General features: G+C 39.2%; 1 protein-coding gene across 1 annotated transcript; it reads right to left on the bottom strand.

Annotated features, from left to right (window-relative positions):
• Positions 1-1,318: 1,318 nt before the first annotated feature.
• slc16a2 (solute carrier family 16 member 2) lies at positions 1,319-14,683 on the bottom strand. Its single transcript, XM_079557470.1, has 6 exons — positions 13,767-14,683; positions 9,101-9,245; positions 8,519-9,005; positions 5,679-5,822; positions 4,659-4,887; positions 1,319-3,068 (listed from the first exon to the last, which is right to left on the bottom strand). Exons 1-6 carry the CDS (start codon positions 14,152-14,154, stop codon positions 2,824-2,826), a joined length of 1,638 nt encoding a protein of 545 aa, XP_079413596.1. The 5' UTR covers positions 14,155-14,683; the 3' UTR covers positions 1,319-2,823.
• Positions 14,684-14,976: the final 293 nt, after the last annotated feature.

Consider the following 14,976-nt stretch of genomic DNA (forward strand, 5'->3'; position numbering starts at 1 on the left):
CAAACATAGGACACATGAACTGAGACTGATAAACAAAAGCAGTGTTCAGAGAGCAGAGACCAAGAGTCAGTACTGCATAGAAGAAAAGACTTTGGCAAAAGAATTCATATATTTCTAAAGATTAATATTTGTCAACTGAGGTGGAAAATCAAGGAAAAAAGTAAAAGCATATATTCTAATACATCTTTTAGGTACTTTTATTAAGGTATTTATTCTTTTCTTTTTTGAGATGGAATCTGCTTTTTGTTTTTTCTCGATTCAAACACGTGTAAACTGGATTAAAGTATAAGATAAACATTTACTTAGTGAACATTTATTTTTGCAATGACGTCAGTGTAGGTTCACAGTAAGTGAATCTAAAAGCTGCCGTACATTAGATCTGATCAGGAACTGATAGTTTTTTCAAATCTGTGAAATACTTTTACTTTTTTACTTTAAGTACATATGAAAGTGGGTGATTTTATGCTTTTATCTTAATCTAAAAACTCAGAATGTCTTCCACCACTTCCTCAATAACTCAACTTGCTCACTTTTACAGTCGATTGCCGTTCATTATTTACAAAATTTCTTCATAAAAATAAAAATCTAGAAACTGTAATATACCATTACAATTAGAGGTATATTTAGTGTACAATATGAATAAAGGTCACTCAGTGGGGTGGGATTTCACTTTATAAAAAACTTAAGTAAATTTGAGCCCTGGAAAACATTTGAGATCAGGCAGAGGTAACTAACCTGTCAATACTTTTGAATAAGGCAGTGTTGTTTTCAGCTGATGTTACTGTTTATAGCCTCATTTCAGGTAAACCTTGAAAGTGACTGTTATGACTGTTATTTGTTTTGTATGTTAACAAACAAATGAAAAGACCTCTATACAACACAAAGTTCTTGGATCCGATATAGCTGTCAGAGGATAAGCCCATTGAGGCAATCCTAATTCATTACTAAAGTAGCATTACAGTTGTGTGGGATTCCATGTTCAGTTCTCTCCGCTCTCACTGCATTTATAAAATAAATGTTTTGATTGTATTGATCGAATGCTGAACAACACACAGCATGCTACTATTATTATGATTACATCTTTTGGGGGGGCACTTGTACTAATGTGTGAATGTTAAGAAACTGGATAAAACTGCACGGCTCTGGTCTTGTTTCATAAATCAACATGTCATTATTTTCTGTATTTGATATTTGTATTATAAAGATCTTGATTTAGATTATCACTACAATAAAAACATATATAAAAAACATGACTAGTATTATAGTGATTGAACAATGAAAAATAGTTTTCACAGTTTTAAGGTACTAGATTTGAAGATTTTATTTTTTTATATAGTTATATTTGTTGGCTGCTACGACCTGATGCACACAGTGAAAACGCACCACGGAAAAGTATGAAGAGCATGAAGTTGACTGGTTTTCTGAGGACCATTTGATTATTGAGGTATGAATGTTTTCATTGCCCTGTTCAGTAGCAGTCTCCTCCAATAAACTACTCAGTAGTGAGGTTTGTGTTGAAGTTGAAGTCACAGATGGCTGAGGTGCCAAAAGGACGATTACCAGAATGCAGTAGCACCTAAATATTGAATGACAGTACTCATTCCCATCATGCCATGCCTCTTCCTGCACCTTTACTTTCCTGTATGCATCAATTCCGAATTTTAAGTCTTTCTGAACAAAACATTTTCAACTTTGCCACTGTCAAAAATTACTTATTCTAGCCCACACTTCGTAGCTCGCTGTCGCACCCATCCATTGTCTGAATCAAGCAATGTGAATTATTACAAACAGAGGTAAGTGTAACTGCAGATTGTCCTCTGAGGTTGTGAGGATGTCATCACAGTGAGTGGGAACCTTCCACTGAAGCAGCAAATCAAACGCCTAAAGAATCTGTGAGAGGCCATTTGGAGCCTTCTCAGTTGATTCTATCGTTATGCAGTAACATTTTCCTTTCTCTATAACAAAGGTGCTAGTATATTCATAGAGAAGACTGCTTAAATGTTACATTCTTCACCAAGTGTCACAAAAAATCTTATCAGTATTTTGAAAAGCTACAACTGTCACCAGTTTGCGGGTTTGTCTCACACCCTGACCAAAAAGGAAATGTTAAGGCTGATCAAAAGGATGCACATCTGCTAACATAGTATATAGCCTGAACTATCACTTTAACCACGATCAAACTCACAGTTAGTCATTTCACTGACATTTCTTATAATATTTGTGTGTTAATTAAATGACTGACTCGAGCTCTATGATCAGAAGCACACCCACTGTAATTCTAGAGCAGCAGATAAACTATATGATAGAAGTAAATAAACGAGATGGTACTGCATACAAGTTACAAATGCATCCCTTCACTATGTGTTTTAAGAGAGCATGTCAATATGTGTATAGAAAATTATCATGTTTTAAGTTTACAAAGTAAAATACAAAGACATTTAAAGTGATGACTTTAAGGTAAATCTCTTCATTTAAATCCTCTTGGAGGTATTAGTAACTAATAGTCCCACTGAAAACACTGTTTCTTTACACTCTTGTGCTTATCCTGCTCACACATCCATATTCATTGCCCATTTTTTTCAAGAGCACAACCTTTCTGCACTTGTCGGAAAGAGAGGGGAACTAACTTCAATGAAAACATATCTGGATTAACTGTTGGTCAGCTGACAAGTCTACGGCGGTATAAATGGCTCTGGTTAGGATGATGAATAATGCTGGTGACTGAATCCCTGTAAATACGAAAGCACTGAAAAGCTTCTGTCTATGGATACTTAGCATAGCTCCATAGAATAAGCTTTCTGTGTCTCCTCCGTGTAGTGTTACTCAGATGTGTGTCTCTACGTCTGTGTATCCAGGCAGCATGTCTCCATTGGAGCAGCTCTTGGCCTCGACGGTGGTGGCAGGGGGCAGCATGTGAGCAGTGGTGGAGGTCTCCTCAGTCAACTGGTTTCTCTGGAGTCTGCTCTGGATCAAGGGCACAAAGAAGAGTACCATCCCGCCCACCATGGGAGGGACCCCAGCCAGAGAGAAGGCCACTGTGTAGTTTCCAAAATAATCGCGCAAGAGGCCTAAAAGGGGACATTTAGTAATTATTAAACTTTGTAAACAGTCAGAAAGAGAAAAGTAAATACAGCGGGAACCAGATGTTTACATACACTTTATAAAAAGACACACTTGCATTTTTTTCTCTTGTCTGACATGAAACCAGAACTAACTTTTTTTTTTATGTCAATTAGAAATTTAAAACATATTTCTATTTGTCAAATTCCAGAAGAATGAGAGCTTCTCACAATAGTTGGCAGGAATTTTGGTCCATTCCTCCAAACAGAACTGGTGTAAATGAGCCACATTTGTAGCACCTTGCGTGCACATGCCTTTTCAGCTCTGCCTGTACATTTTCAACTGGATTGAGATCCTTACTTTGTGATGACCACTTGAAAACACAGACTTTGTTATCCTTAAGCCAAAGTCAATGTTTTGAAGTGGTCAAAACATTCACCACTTCAAAACATATACCAGTATTGGCATATACTGCCATATGCTTTGGGAATTGTCCATTGGGAAGACTCATCTGCGCCCAAGCTTTAACTTCCTGGCTGATGTCTTGAGATGTTGCGCCGATATTTCCACATAGTGTTCTTTCTTCATGATGTCATCTATTTTGTGAAGTGCACCAGTCCTTCCCATAGCAAAAAACCCCACAGCATGATGCTTCACTTCTGTCTCACAGCCACTACTTTTACATGTGAAGTGTAAGATTCGACTCCTATCCATTCTTCCCCATAACCTGTCAAACCAGTCTTGTCCCAGTCTACATGACAGGTGTCTTTCTTTTTTGAGGGACAGAGCTGGAAGTGATACAGAATGTATATTGCACGGCTGGCACTTCTCAGAAACCAAATCAGAACCGTGCGTAATGTATCCTCATCCTGTGTGTCAAACTGTAGTTCTCGTAAAATGCGCAAGATTTCACACATGGCTGGGGGCATTAGCGCACCCGACAGGCGGATTGCGGGTTCCCCCACGGTCCCCACAGGCTGTCCGCGGATTGTGTCGGGTCATAAAATTCTCCTTTGATCGCGGGTCGGGTTTGGGCGGTCGACGCCACACATTGTTGTGTACGTACACACATTCAATGCTTTCAGCCACGACTCATTCTATCATCTGTACAGCAGGTTTTTGACATAAGTATGCTGCGGATTATCATAAAATAAGGAGCATTTTGCTGCTTGTGGAACTCAATGTCTCCTATTTTCCACCGCATGTGTGTCTCTGTGCAAATTCACTGTCCTCCTGCAGCACTGTGTGCAGAAGGGAGAGAGAGCACGCTAGTACCGTTCATTTCAAGTTCATTTTTGTATGTGTGCAAAATAGATTTAACTGATCATAAAGTCAATCAGGATACAAAACACAGTGCGCTGTACATAAGATTCATTCATTAGGAATTACACATGCAGTAGCCTTATATAGGCGTACACTAAAAAACGAGACAGACCTTTGGCTGCTATGTTGTAATTAGCCCAGATATATAACTAAAAATGTTGTGTTCAACAATAGTAGTCCAGCAGTCCATTTTTATCTAATTATTTAGTTTCTATAATCACAAAATTCTACAGCTCATCTATGTGAAAAGATGAAAAAAACACCACACTACTCACCAGCTATAGGTGGGCCTGCAGTCATGGGAAGAGCCATAAGTCCAAGGATGTAGCCTATAGCCTGTGAAGCCTGCATAGGTCCGACCAACTCAAATGCTATAGGAGCCATCATGGTGAGAAAACATCCATCGCACAAGCCCAAGAACACGCACACCACAATGAGTGCTTCAAATACGAAACACTGGGGAATCAGTATGGACATCAGGCCCAAGGCTATAAATGACACCACCTACAACCAGAAAAAAACATCTTTGAATGCAAAATCGAAGGACTGTTTCTTAAACACCCAGTTCCTTTAGATAAAGTGAGACTTGTTAATTAATGCCGTAGGACTTTATTTTTGTTCCAAAATGTTTTATTTCATAATATATATAAAAATAGCTATACAGCATGTGTGGCGTGGAAGGCATGGGGGGCTAAGCCCACTAGTCTGTGGCCCTGGTGGACAGGACCGCACATTTAGCATTCTCAACAAAGTGAAAATGAGCCTGTCTTTTGCTGCTACAACAGAACAGTGACAGTGCAGGACCTGACACGCACATCTGACTGTGTGCTCTGTAGAGAGAGTGACAGTCTACTTATCGAAACAGTGTGTATCACACGTCACACAAGGCAGTAGATTATTAGTCAATAGTGTTAGCTGAAAGACGTCAATATAGCCTACTGACGTTTGCTCAGACTTTGTGTGAAGAGAGTGGAGAGGACACAGTGGATGTGCTGCTCTGCCTCTGCAAAAGACGGCTAATGCACTCGCTGGAGTCATTTCACCAGAGCCAGGTAAATAGCATCTTATCATTTAATCTGCTGTAAAACATCCACACAACATTCAAATGTTTTTTCTTCTGCCTTTTTTTTTTTTTTTTTTTGAAATAACATAGGAGACAAACAACCCTAATTTGAGATGAAAAATAATAATTTGCCACAACAACATAAAAGCTTTTTGATAGAATCTAGGTCTCGGTTTCATAAGCCAAACACTATGTTCTACAGCAGACGTGTAATGTGCTTGAGATTCCTTACCTGCATGTATATCTTCTTTAGACCAGGAATAAGGTCTCCTATCTTCCCAAATGTTAGGCGTCCCACTCCGGATGAGGCTCCAATGCACACCAGAAGAACCCATTCCTTATCAGTGCCTTTAAACTGCTCCTTGACAAAGTTCATCTAAAACACCAAGACAATCGTTACTGTTCAATAAACCTTTCAGAATAATAAATGATGGAGTAATATAAAAAAAAAAAATAGGACACCTAAAAAAAGTACTTGAGAAATGTCTAAAGCATAAGTCAGACACTCCCCACCACTGACCAGATCAGACCAACAAACAACACGCCCGTGACAAGTCTTTTCAGGACATGGTGGTCCATGTGATGTATTTGCTCTGCTTTGAAGAGATTTACATTCTTCACTGTCCATAGGATTGGCATGTTTAGGGACATTGAAAGGCCATACAGGAGAGACATCCTGAGGTGAGTGATACAAAAGCCGGAGCAGTGTTTACATCTGGGCCTTGGCCTGAAACAACAGCCCTGACGGAGGGAGGCCTGAGTGGGAACATCCGACATCTGGATGAATATCAACTTAACACTTTCACAACATGGTGGATCTTAATCATGTTGTGAAAGTGAATGAATGTGCAAAAACTGGTGTATGAATGTGTGTGTGTGAATGGGTGTTCCTTGACATAAACCACTTTGAGCGCCCAGTGGACGTACTTTTATTTGAATCATAAATGTTAAAAGTTTGGTTTAGCTTAGCATATACATTATACTAAATTGAAAACTACCCAATGGGGAGATAAAATGCAGTTATATATACACAGTGTTTAGGCACCCCGGATCAAAACTCCTAATAATGGGAATAAGGAAGCAGGGGGAAGACGAAATGATCTCCAAAAGGCATGAGGATGCAGATGAGACATTCCCATGGTATACTTGTAATAATTTAAAAAAGGCCAGAGCAAATGTTTGGGCCCTGGAGAATGAATGCTCCGTAGCCCCCATTATGCAGCCAAGAGTCTCTCAATTGTAGTTTGTGGGATTTTAACCCTTTCTTCCTTACTAAAGTTTTCTAGGACTAATAGGCCACTGGGCTGAATGTCACGCACTGCTCTTAGAGGTTTATCCACAGATCTTCTATGATGTTTGGGTCAGGAGACTGTGAAAGCCAAAGCAAATCCTTCAGACTGCACCTCTTGATGTAAACCATTCTTTGTTTACTCTAAGCTAAGCCACTCTTCACTCTACCCGTGAAATGCTTTTTATGAAATTCTGTGCCCCTTCTCCAAATGGACTCTTTGGACTTTGCTCATTTCGGCCAAAAGGGTTCTACTTTAACCTCTGATTTTTTGTCTCCAAAATGCACACGGCTTTTCTAAATGTTATGCCTAAACTTTTGCATCCCACTGTAGAACATTTTGCCCAATGAATGAGCAAAAGTCAGTTTGGAGAAGGACCGGCACAGAATTTCATGAAAATAACACCTGTCCAGCTTTTAAGCCTGGGGGAGGATCCATCATCCTTTGGGGTTGTATTGCAGCCATTGGCACAGGGAACAATATGAATAAAACGAAGAATGGATTTAATTAATTTCCAACAAATTCGGAAGGAAAAAGCAACACCATCTGTGAAAAAGCTGAAGTTACAAAGCAAATCCTGCAAAAACGAGAATTGAAAGACTCTTGGCTCCAAGAAAAAAAACATTTAAAGTGGTGATACTTGCCATATTTTGGGCTATTCTGTAGGGCCCAAAATTTTTGCTCTGGCCATTTTAACATTAATATTCTTCTGAAAATGCAAATGATGGAAATAAAACTTGATTTATTTTATTTGAGGGGTGCTATGAGAATGTCTCATCTACAGCCTCACGACTTTTGGAGATAATTTCCTCTTTCTCTAGCTTCATAATAAACATTATTATTAATTTTGATCCGGGGTGCCTAAACCTTCGCACCCCACTGTATAAGCATTTCAGTTTATCCAATTCCTCTGATTATCGATAAACGTCAACCCCTACTATTTCATATCACTCTGGTAACTCCCTCGACATACATTGGGGTATGTGCAGGGGAGTGTGTGCAGTATCAACAATTACAGTGTAGTGGTAGCCCTATGCAGGCGAAAAAGTCCTTTTTTGCTTCTGAACCCTGCTGTCTTGCATGTTTCAGCTTACCAAATACCAAAAGCCCATCCATGACATAAAGGAACCCCCCACCCCCTCCTCATAATGCAAATACATTACGATTATTTTAGTCTAAGAAAGCATATGCATTATAACACACAGTTTACATATGGGCACAACAACAGTGTTGGGCAAGTCACTTTAAAGTTGTAATATATTCTATATTAGTAGTTACAGTTACATGTTACTGTTTCAAAAATGTAGCTGAGTTACACTATTTAGAGTTACTTTTGGCAAAATATAAACTGAAATAGAAATAATGCCACTGAGCAAAAGTGCAGTCAAATGTTTCCTTTTCCTTTTCCTTTGCTTTCCCCATTTCCCATAACGCTATGAACATGTTTTGTTTTCATAACATTAACTACACGCAACTGCGGATCTTACACACCAGTGTCCAACTTGATTTGGCATTCTGCATTTTATTTGGGGAAAGTTTGGCATTTTTTCGTTCATACATTTAAATGCACTTGTAACTCAAGTTACTTGAATTGCAATGACTAATATATTCCAGTATTTTGTGTAAGTAAGTAATATTTTATAGTCCTTAGTAACTGAAAAAAGTCATATATTTTTGGACCGTTGCCCCCAACACTGCACAAGCACAATCATTTAAATGCTGGGAATTTGAGCAAAGAAATAAGCAGAACTAAAGTGAAAATGGCGATCCTGAAAGAACTTACCAAATGGATGTATGGTACAAAGTAGCCCAGAACAGCAGTGGCCACTCCAAATGCCCAGACTCTGTATGTGATGATGTGAAAGACCCGCAGGTTGAAGTACTTTCTGATCCGGCTGAGAGTTTTGCTCCACCTGCTCACATCTTGGGCACTGGCTCCTGCTTGCATTTGCTCTGGACACATGCCGGGGGGGCCCATACTCCCTCCAGCAGGTAGCAAAGGTTTGAATGTCAGAGCAAGCAAAGCCTGCACGAGCATAAAAATGCTAAGAATCTGAAATGTCTTGCTCAGGCCCAGAGGAGTCGCCACTTTGTCCAATAACACTGGGAGCCCCATGGAGAAAAGGCTGGCACCAGCAGTAACTACCCCATTGACCAGGCCCAATCGCTGGCGGAAGTAGTGCCCCAGGATGACTAGGGATGGCTGGAAAGCAAAGGAGGAACCGCATCCAAAGAGTATACCATAGGTAAAATAACGAAGGATAAGTGAGCTGCAAAACAGAGGATTTGAGAATTATAAACAGGACCAACATAGTCTGTGAAATATTAAATTACAGGGTATTAGTTCAAATGTAGAACAACTTACTTTGCAAATGATGTACTTAGTAGTCCTATAAAAGCCAGCAATGCACCACCAACTGCTGTTTTCCTGCAGCCAAAGGAGTCTGTGAACATGCTGACCACTGGTGAACACAGAAAGATCATTCCCATGGCCAAGGCTCCAACCCAAGCTGCAGAAAACCAGACACAAGATCACTAGGTATATATGTTTGGTCAGTTGATAAAGGGCAAATTTGCTACGGTTCTTTTGTTTTGCTTGTATATATATAATATATATATAATATATATATATATATATATATATATATTATATAAATATAAATATAAATGTATATATATATATATATATATATATATATATATATATATATATATATATATATATATATATATATATATTTCTATTTAATTTTTGGCAAGATATGTGGTCTTTACCCTGTGTTAAAGCAAAACCACATTTAGAAACTTAGTGTTGTATAAAGTGGGAACAAACAAGTGGCCTGCATCCCAGGGGCAAAGGTATCTTTAATGTTTGGCAGGGATTCTAGACTGTAGGTCCCTCTAATCCAATGTTCAGATGCACTGACACAAGAGACACTGACAAAAAAGCAGATGGGCTCATGTACCTACTACGTGCACACAGCCATGTCCAAAGCATACCACACATACATACACGTCTACAAAAGATTCTTTGTTATGGCTCTTTTGAACAATTTGTACCATGCATAATGACCTGTGCATCGATGAGTACAGAACACACTGTGCTTTTCTTTAAAGTCTTTGTATAGATTGAACGGTGTAGCCTCCAGGACCCTATAGTTTATTCAAATTAAACAAAAAGGGGAAATCTCGTATATAGTTTATGGACAAAACAGATGCTTCCCGACATTTAGCAACTTCCTAAAAAAACACTGAACTCCTATTCACATGGAAACACACTGTTCTCGCCTAGGTACCCAGCTGTGAGTGAAGGAGGTGTATGCCAAACCCATGTCTGATCAGATTAACCCACTTTTCCTAATAAGCCAGACGAATTTGACCGTGGTTTGTAATAAGCACCTTAGCCGTAGCACCTTAGTTTTGTAAACTCAGGAGTCTTATGGTTCAAATTCTAGTATATAGAATTAACGTTGATGATGATTATGTTCACTCTTCTTTTGTTCTTCAAATGACACACCTAGACACTGCGTTAGCAAGAGTACATGCATTGTACTGTAAATGCACTGAGCATACTTTAAATGTTACAGAATTTTTTGACACTACATTTTTACCTCCTATTTTACAATTGTCTGTCTCTGATATATTTACTTTCACACACAATGGCAATGAAAAAAGATTTACAGCAAATTATACAATCATACAACAACAACAAGTGTCTCCTTCCCAACCAAATTACCCACTCAATTGCTTCATCCAGATTCCTAATGCTGGCCAAGAGCCGGAGTGTACTCATTATAGATGATTAAAAGTGAACACTTTGAAACAGAGTGAAAAGAACACAATGAGGTTGAAGGCACAAAAGAAAAGATTAGTAAATACTGTTGAGTGGCCTTGGAAACAGGCTTATGCTATATAACAGCAATGAAACACAGTCCCTATAGATGGGACTGTAGTTTAGGTTGTGCTCACAATTGTTATAGAATTTGATGTCAGAATTTCAGGTGGCAGGCAGAAAACATTAAACTTAATGCCCATTTTGTTTTATGTGGATATAATAGGCTCACTAATAACACATATTATTACCAGAAATCAGGTTAAGGATCTGCATTTTGTTCTGCAGTCTTTCAAATAGAAAGACTTTTGGCCTGTACATTGTCACACACCTCAAATTTAAACAATACAGTCTTTGGAGTGGACTGTGTGATATTACATGGACGTTATTGAAAAAAAAAAAACATCAAACATCCTTTACTTAAGGTTATTACTGCATTATTAAATTCGTACACAGGCCATTAATGCAGAGCGGCACTGCAAAATCACACGACTGACGTCAAACAAAAACAAAAATGCCCCTCAGGACACTCTGGGGCAATTAACAGGCACAGACTGGGAACACTTCTGGAAATAAACAATAAGGGATGTTATTGTAAGATTGTCTAGGGCAGTACAACAATGGTCAAGGTTATTTTTCCGAATAGCGGAGGTACAAGCACGTTGAGTAAGTAAAGGCCATAAGGAGATGGAACAGGGTTGCGACTTGTTGTCAAACTGGTGTCAAACAGCAGCTTTCTCATTCAAGTGTCTTGTTTATTACACTGGAAGTATAAAACAATGCAATACTTTGATGTGTGCTTTTGTTGCACCTTTCTAGTAAACAATGGGAATGAAAAGTAATTTGGTTTTGTACAGCCTATTTTTAACAAGGAACAAGGATGTGTTATTGTACTTTGAAACCATGAAATGCCATGAAATGTCCTCTAGTGTGTAAAATGTTGATTTGATCACTTTTACCGTAACAATTGTTGTATTTCTAATTAGCTTTTACCCAACATGAACATTATAAATCAATGTTAATTTTGGGTCACTTTATACAGGCAGAGGCAAGTCAAATGTAATGCTTTTTAATAACCCTGTGTCTATACTAAAACTGTCATGTCCTCCTCCTGACTGTACATAAGACTGTGAAAGGTAAAATAAAAAAAGGTAATTGCATGTACCTATTTTGAGGGTTCACAAACAACAAAGCCCTCTGAATATTCTAAAAGGCTCTGCTGATCATTTCAGGCGCAATTCTGATTATTATTATTTCACAAAAATATACACTATTTTCAATCAAAAATAAATTAAATACAATGCTACAATTTAAAAGATATATTGTCTGAATCTGGCAAACTCCACCTCAGTGTCCTGCGACCTTCCGGGGTCCTGATTACCCCCACTTTGGAAACCGCTGGCTTAGTTGGTAGAGTTCTCAGCAGTGATGCCGTTGTGCCCCTGAGCAAGACACTTAACCTTGCTTATAGAATCTAGGTTCTCTGGTGTATTTGTTAAAACTAAGCCAAAACAAGAACAAAGCAATATTTATGTTGGTGAACAGGGGGGAGTGTGCATTAATTCTATCATGAATAACATTAAAGGCCCTATACCTGATTTTTTGATTGCAAACAATGAAAGAGGAAGCCACTAAATTAAAATGGTCCAAACTCATTCGTAACTTTCCTAATATATTTGTAACATCCAAATTCTTAACAGGGACATGTTTATAGGCACATTTCACACTTTGCAGGGTCACTTTTCAAGGCAACTTTCACAAAAATGCTAGAAAAATAACCTGAAAGTTCATAAAATTGATTTAAATGTTTTATAATTTGATACACATGGTTCTCCACACACGCTTGAGTTTACAATATACTAAAGGAGGACAAAATAAATGTCATTCCATTTCTAGAAGTATAATCAGGTATAGCTCCTATAATGAAAACCATTCTAATAATAAAGAAATGTAATTAAAATAGTGCAGATAAAGTACATTCATTTGTCATAGGCACAGCTACTATATGAATATGAACCACTTTCCTCAGGGAGGGGTCTCCAAGGTGGTTCCCAGAGTCATGACTAAACACGGTGAGGCTGCGTTTCAGCTTCATGCAGCAAAGGTCTGGAACTGCCTCAGTGAGGACGTGAGACAGGCCTCAACTCTGACTATGTTTAAGTCCACGCTGAAAACATGCCTATTTACAGCTGCCAATGACAATTAACTGTATCTTAACTCATTTTAATACACACCAATTGCATGTACATATTTTTATATATTTTTATGAGCTGCATCAGTTGATTTGTTTAATTGTGTTTTTATTGTGTTTGAGTGTTTTGGAGTTGCTGTGAGGCACATCAAGTTGCCTTGTGCCTCTAAATGCAATACTTATTAATCCCAGTAACCATCAATGATAAACAGTAATGTAGAAGGGGGGTAAAGATGATCAAGGTTTAAAGTACAAAGCTAAATTTTAAGCGAGCACAGCTGCACAGTACACAGTTACACAGTAATACTGAATCATGTCTATTGGGAGATGGAGTGTTTAGATTACAATAAGTAAAGTACGCAAAACAATAGGCTACCCAACTATAGTAAGTCTTGTGAGAAGCAAACCGACCTTTAGTCATAGTTGGCCCAGATACAGGAGGGCTAACAGAGGATTTATTCGAACTATGGCCCTATACAGTCCGAAGTGTAATATGGATGTCTGTGCTCGGTATCAAGCTTCTTGTCCCAAGTTTAGGATAACCCTTGTCACGTGTTGCCTGCTTTCAAATGATCTATAATGGAGCTATGCATACAACCTGTAACATTCAACATGGAAACTTTCACAATCAAATCCTTATTGAGCCACAAAGAACACAAACGAATAGTCTGATCTGTGTAATCCTTGTGTAATTATTCATTAGAAACCATGTCAATTCTGTACTACATATTGTTTCTATACAAATTGCAGGAATACAGCATTTCGAGAGGCATCAGCGGTGACACACGCATGCACCACATGTGTGTAATATCTTTCTATGTTTGGCACACGTGCAGTGACTTTCTTGAACTTGCACATGGAATGACGCATCTATCTCCGAAATATATCCGACTTCATGGGGAAATTTCTTCTTTTTTTCCTTTTTCTTTCTTTTTTTATAGGTATTGTTTGCTAGTGCCCTGTCTGCTGATGTTGTTATAGCTGCGTTACTTATCTGAGGATACTCACCCACTTTGAACTGGGACGTCTTGTCCTCCGGATCTGCATGCTCCTTCACCAACATCAGATGCAGGATGCCAAAGGAATTCTGAATCCCGAAAATGGAGCCGTTGCACCATGTTGCAGCGAAGACAACCAGCCAGCCGTACCCTCCTTCAGGTGGGACAAAGCCAGTTCCGGGTCCGTGGCCGTCCACCTGGAGAGCTGACTCTGAAGGCTGAGAGGAGACGGGGGTTTTTTCAGCCTCGATCAGCTGCACAGAGCCATCCTCGTGGGCGATTTTCCCTTCGCCGCCCGCTACTTGCTGTGTTCTGTCGAAACCCTGCGTGGCATCTTTATCCTCCCCCTGAAGAACCGCAGCCGGCTGGCCTTGACTGTCGAGCCCGTTGATCCCCATGTTGTCTGGTCCACAGCTGAGGTTACAGTGTGCTCTCGGCAATCATGCATGGGATATAGGTCACCGGCATATGCACAGAGATTTGATCAACTGATAACGTACAACGCAGACTGCCGTTTGGACAAACCTCCTACAAACTACGGGAAACAAAAACACATCGAGCTTCAACAACACTGTATGATCTCGTTAATTGCTCACAGGTTTCGCGGATTTAACGCAGGCGAATTCCGTGTTTACGCACAGGCTGTACTGTACGTATGGCTGTCGCTGGCTGTATTTACTTTTTGCCGTCTTCCCTTCGCAGCGTCGGATCATCCCCCCTTTTTCCCAGGTCCGTGCCGCTTTAACACCGTGTCCCACTTCTAGAAAATGTGTTCACGGTTCGCAACATAATTCGAGAGAGAAAATAAACATCCACGCGCCCCTCCTCTTTATCCCTCGTTTTCTTCTGTATGGATGACAGATAAGTAGGCCGTGAATCCAGGGAGCTGTTCCTTTAAGACTCAACAGCTCGTCATTCTGACCAACCAATAGGAGGGCGACCTGCCGCTGTGGGCGTGGTTATCATGTTTCTAATCATTTTTTATTTAATCCAGCAAATTTAGCTCATTGCCTCTTTTTTTATGATGGTGCAGAGACAGTGGTTATGCGTTTTACTTGTACCAACCTGTTCTGTTTATAATGTGTATTTTCAACTCAGTGTTTATCAGACCCAACTTGACTTTGGCGGCAAAAAACAGCAAGTAAATAATAATGAAAAGAAGAGACTAAAATCATCCAAACTTCACTGACAGTTTGAAAGACCCTCAGATTCATGTGAGA

This window comes from Gobius niger, assembly GCF_951799975.1.
Source record: "Gobius niger genome assembly, chromosome: 5".
NCBI classification, from domain to species: domain Eukaryota; kingdom Metazoa; phylum Chordata; class Actinopteri; order Gobiiformes; family Gobiidae; genus Gobius; species Gobius niger.

Coding starts and splice junctions, on each gene's coding strand:
- slc16a2 (XM_079557470.1), bottom strand. CDS start 14,154: ATGGGGATCAACGGGCTCGACAGTCAAGGCCAGCCGGCTGCGGTTCTT. Junction 4,888..5,678: donor TAAAGAAGATATACATGCAG/GTAAGGAATCTC, acceptor TTCTGGTTGTAG/GTGGTGTCATTTATAGCCTT. Junction 3,069..4,658: donor TGCAGGCCCACCTATAGCTG/GTGAGTAGTGTG, acceptor GTCCCCTTTTAG/GCCTCTTGCGCGATTATTTT.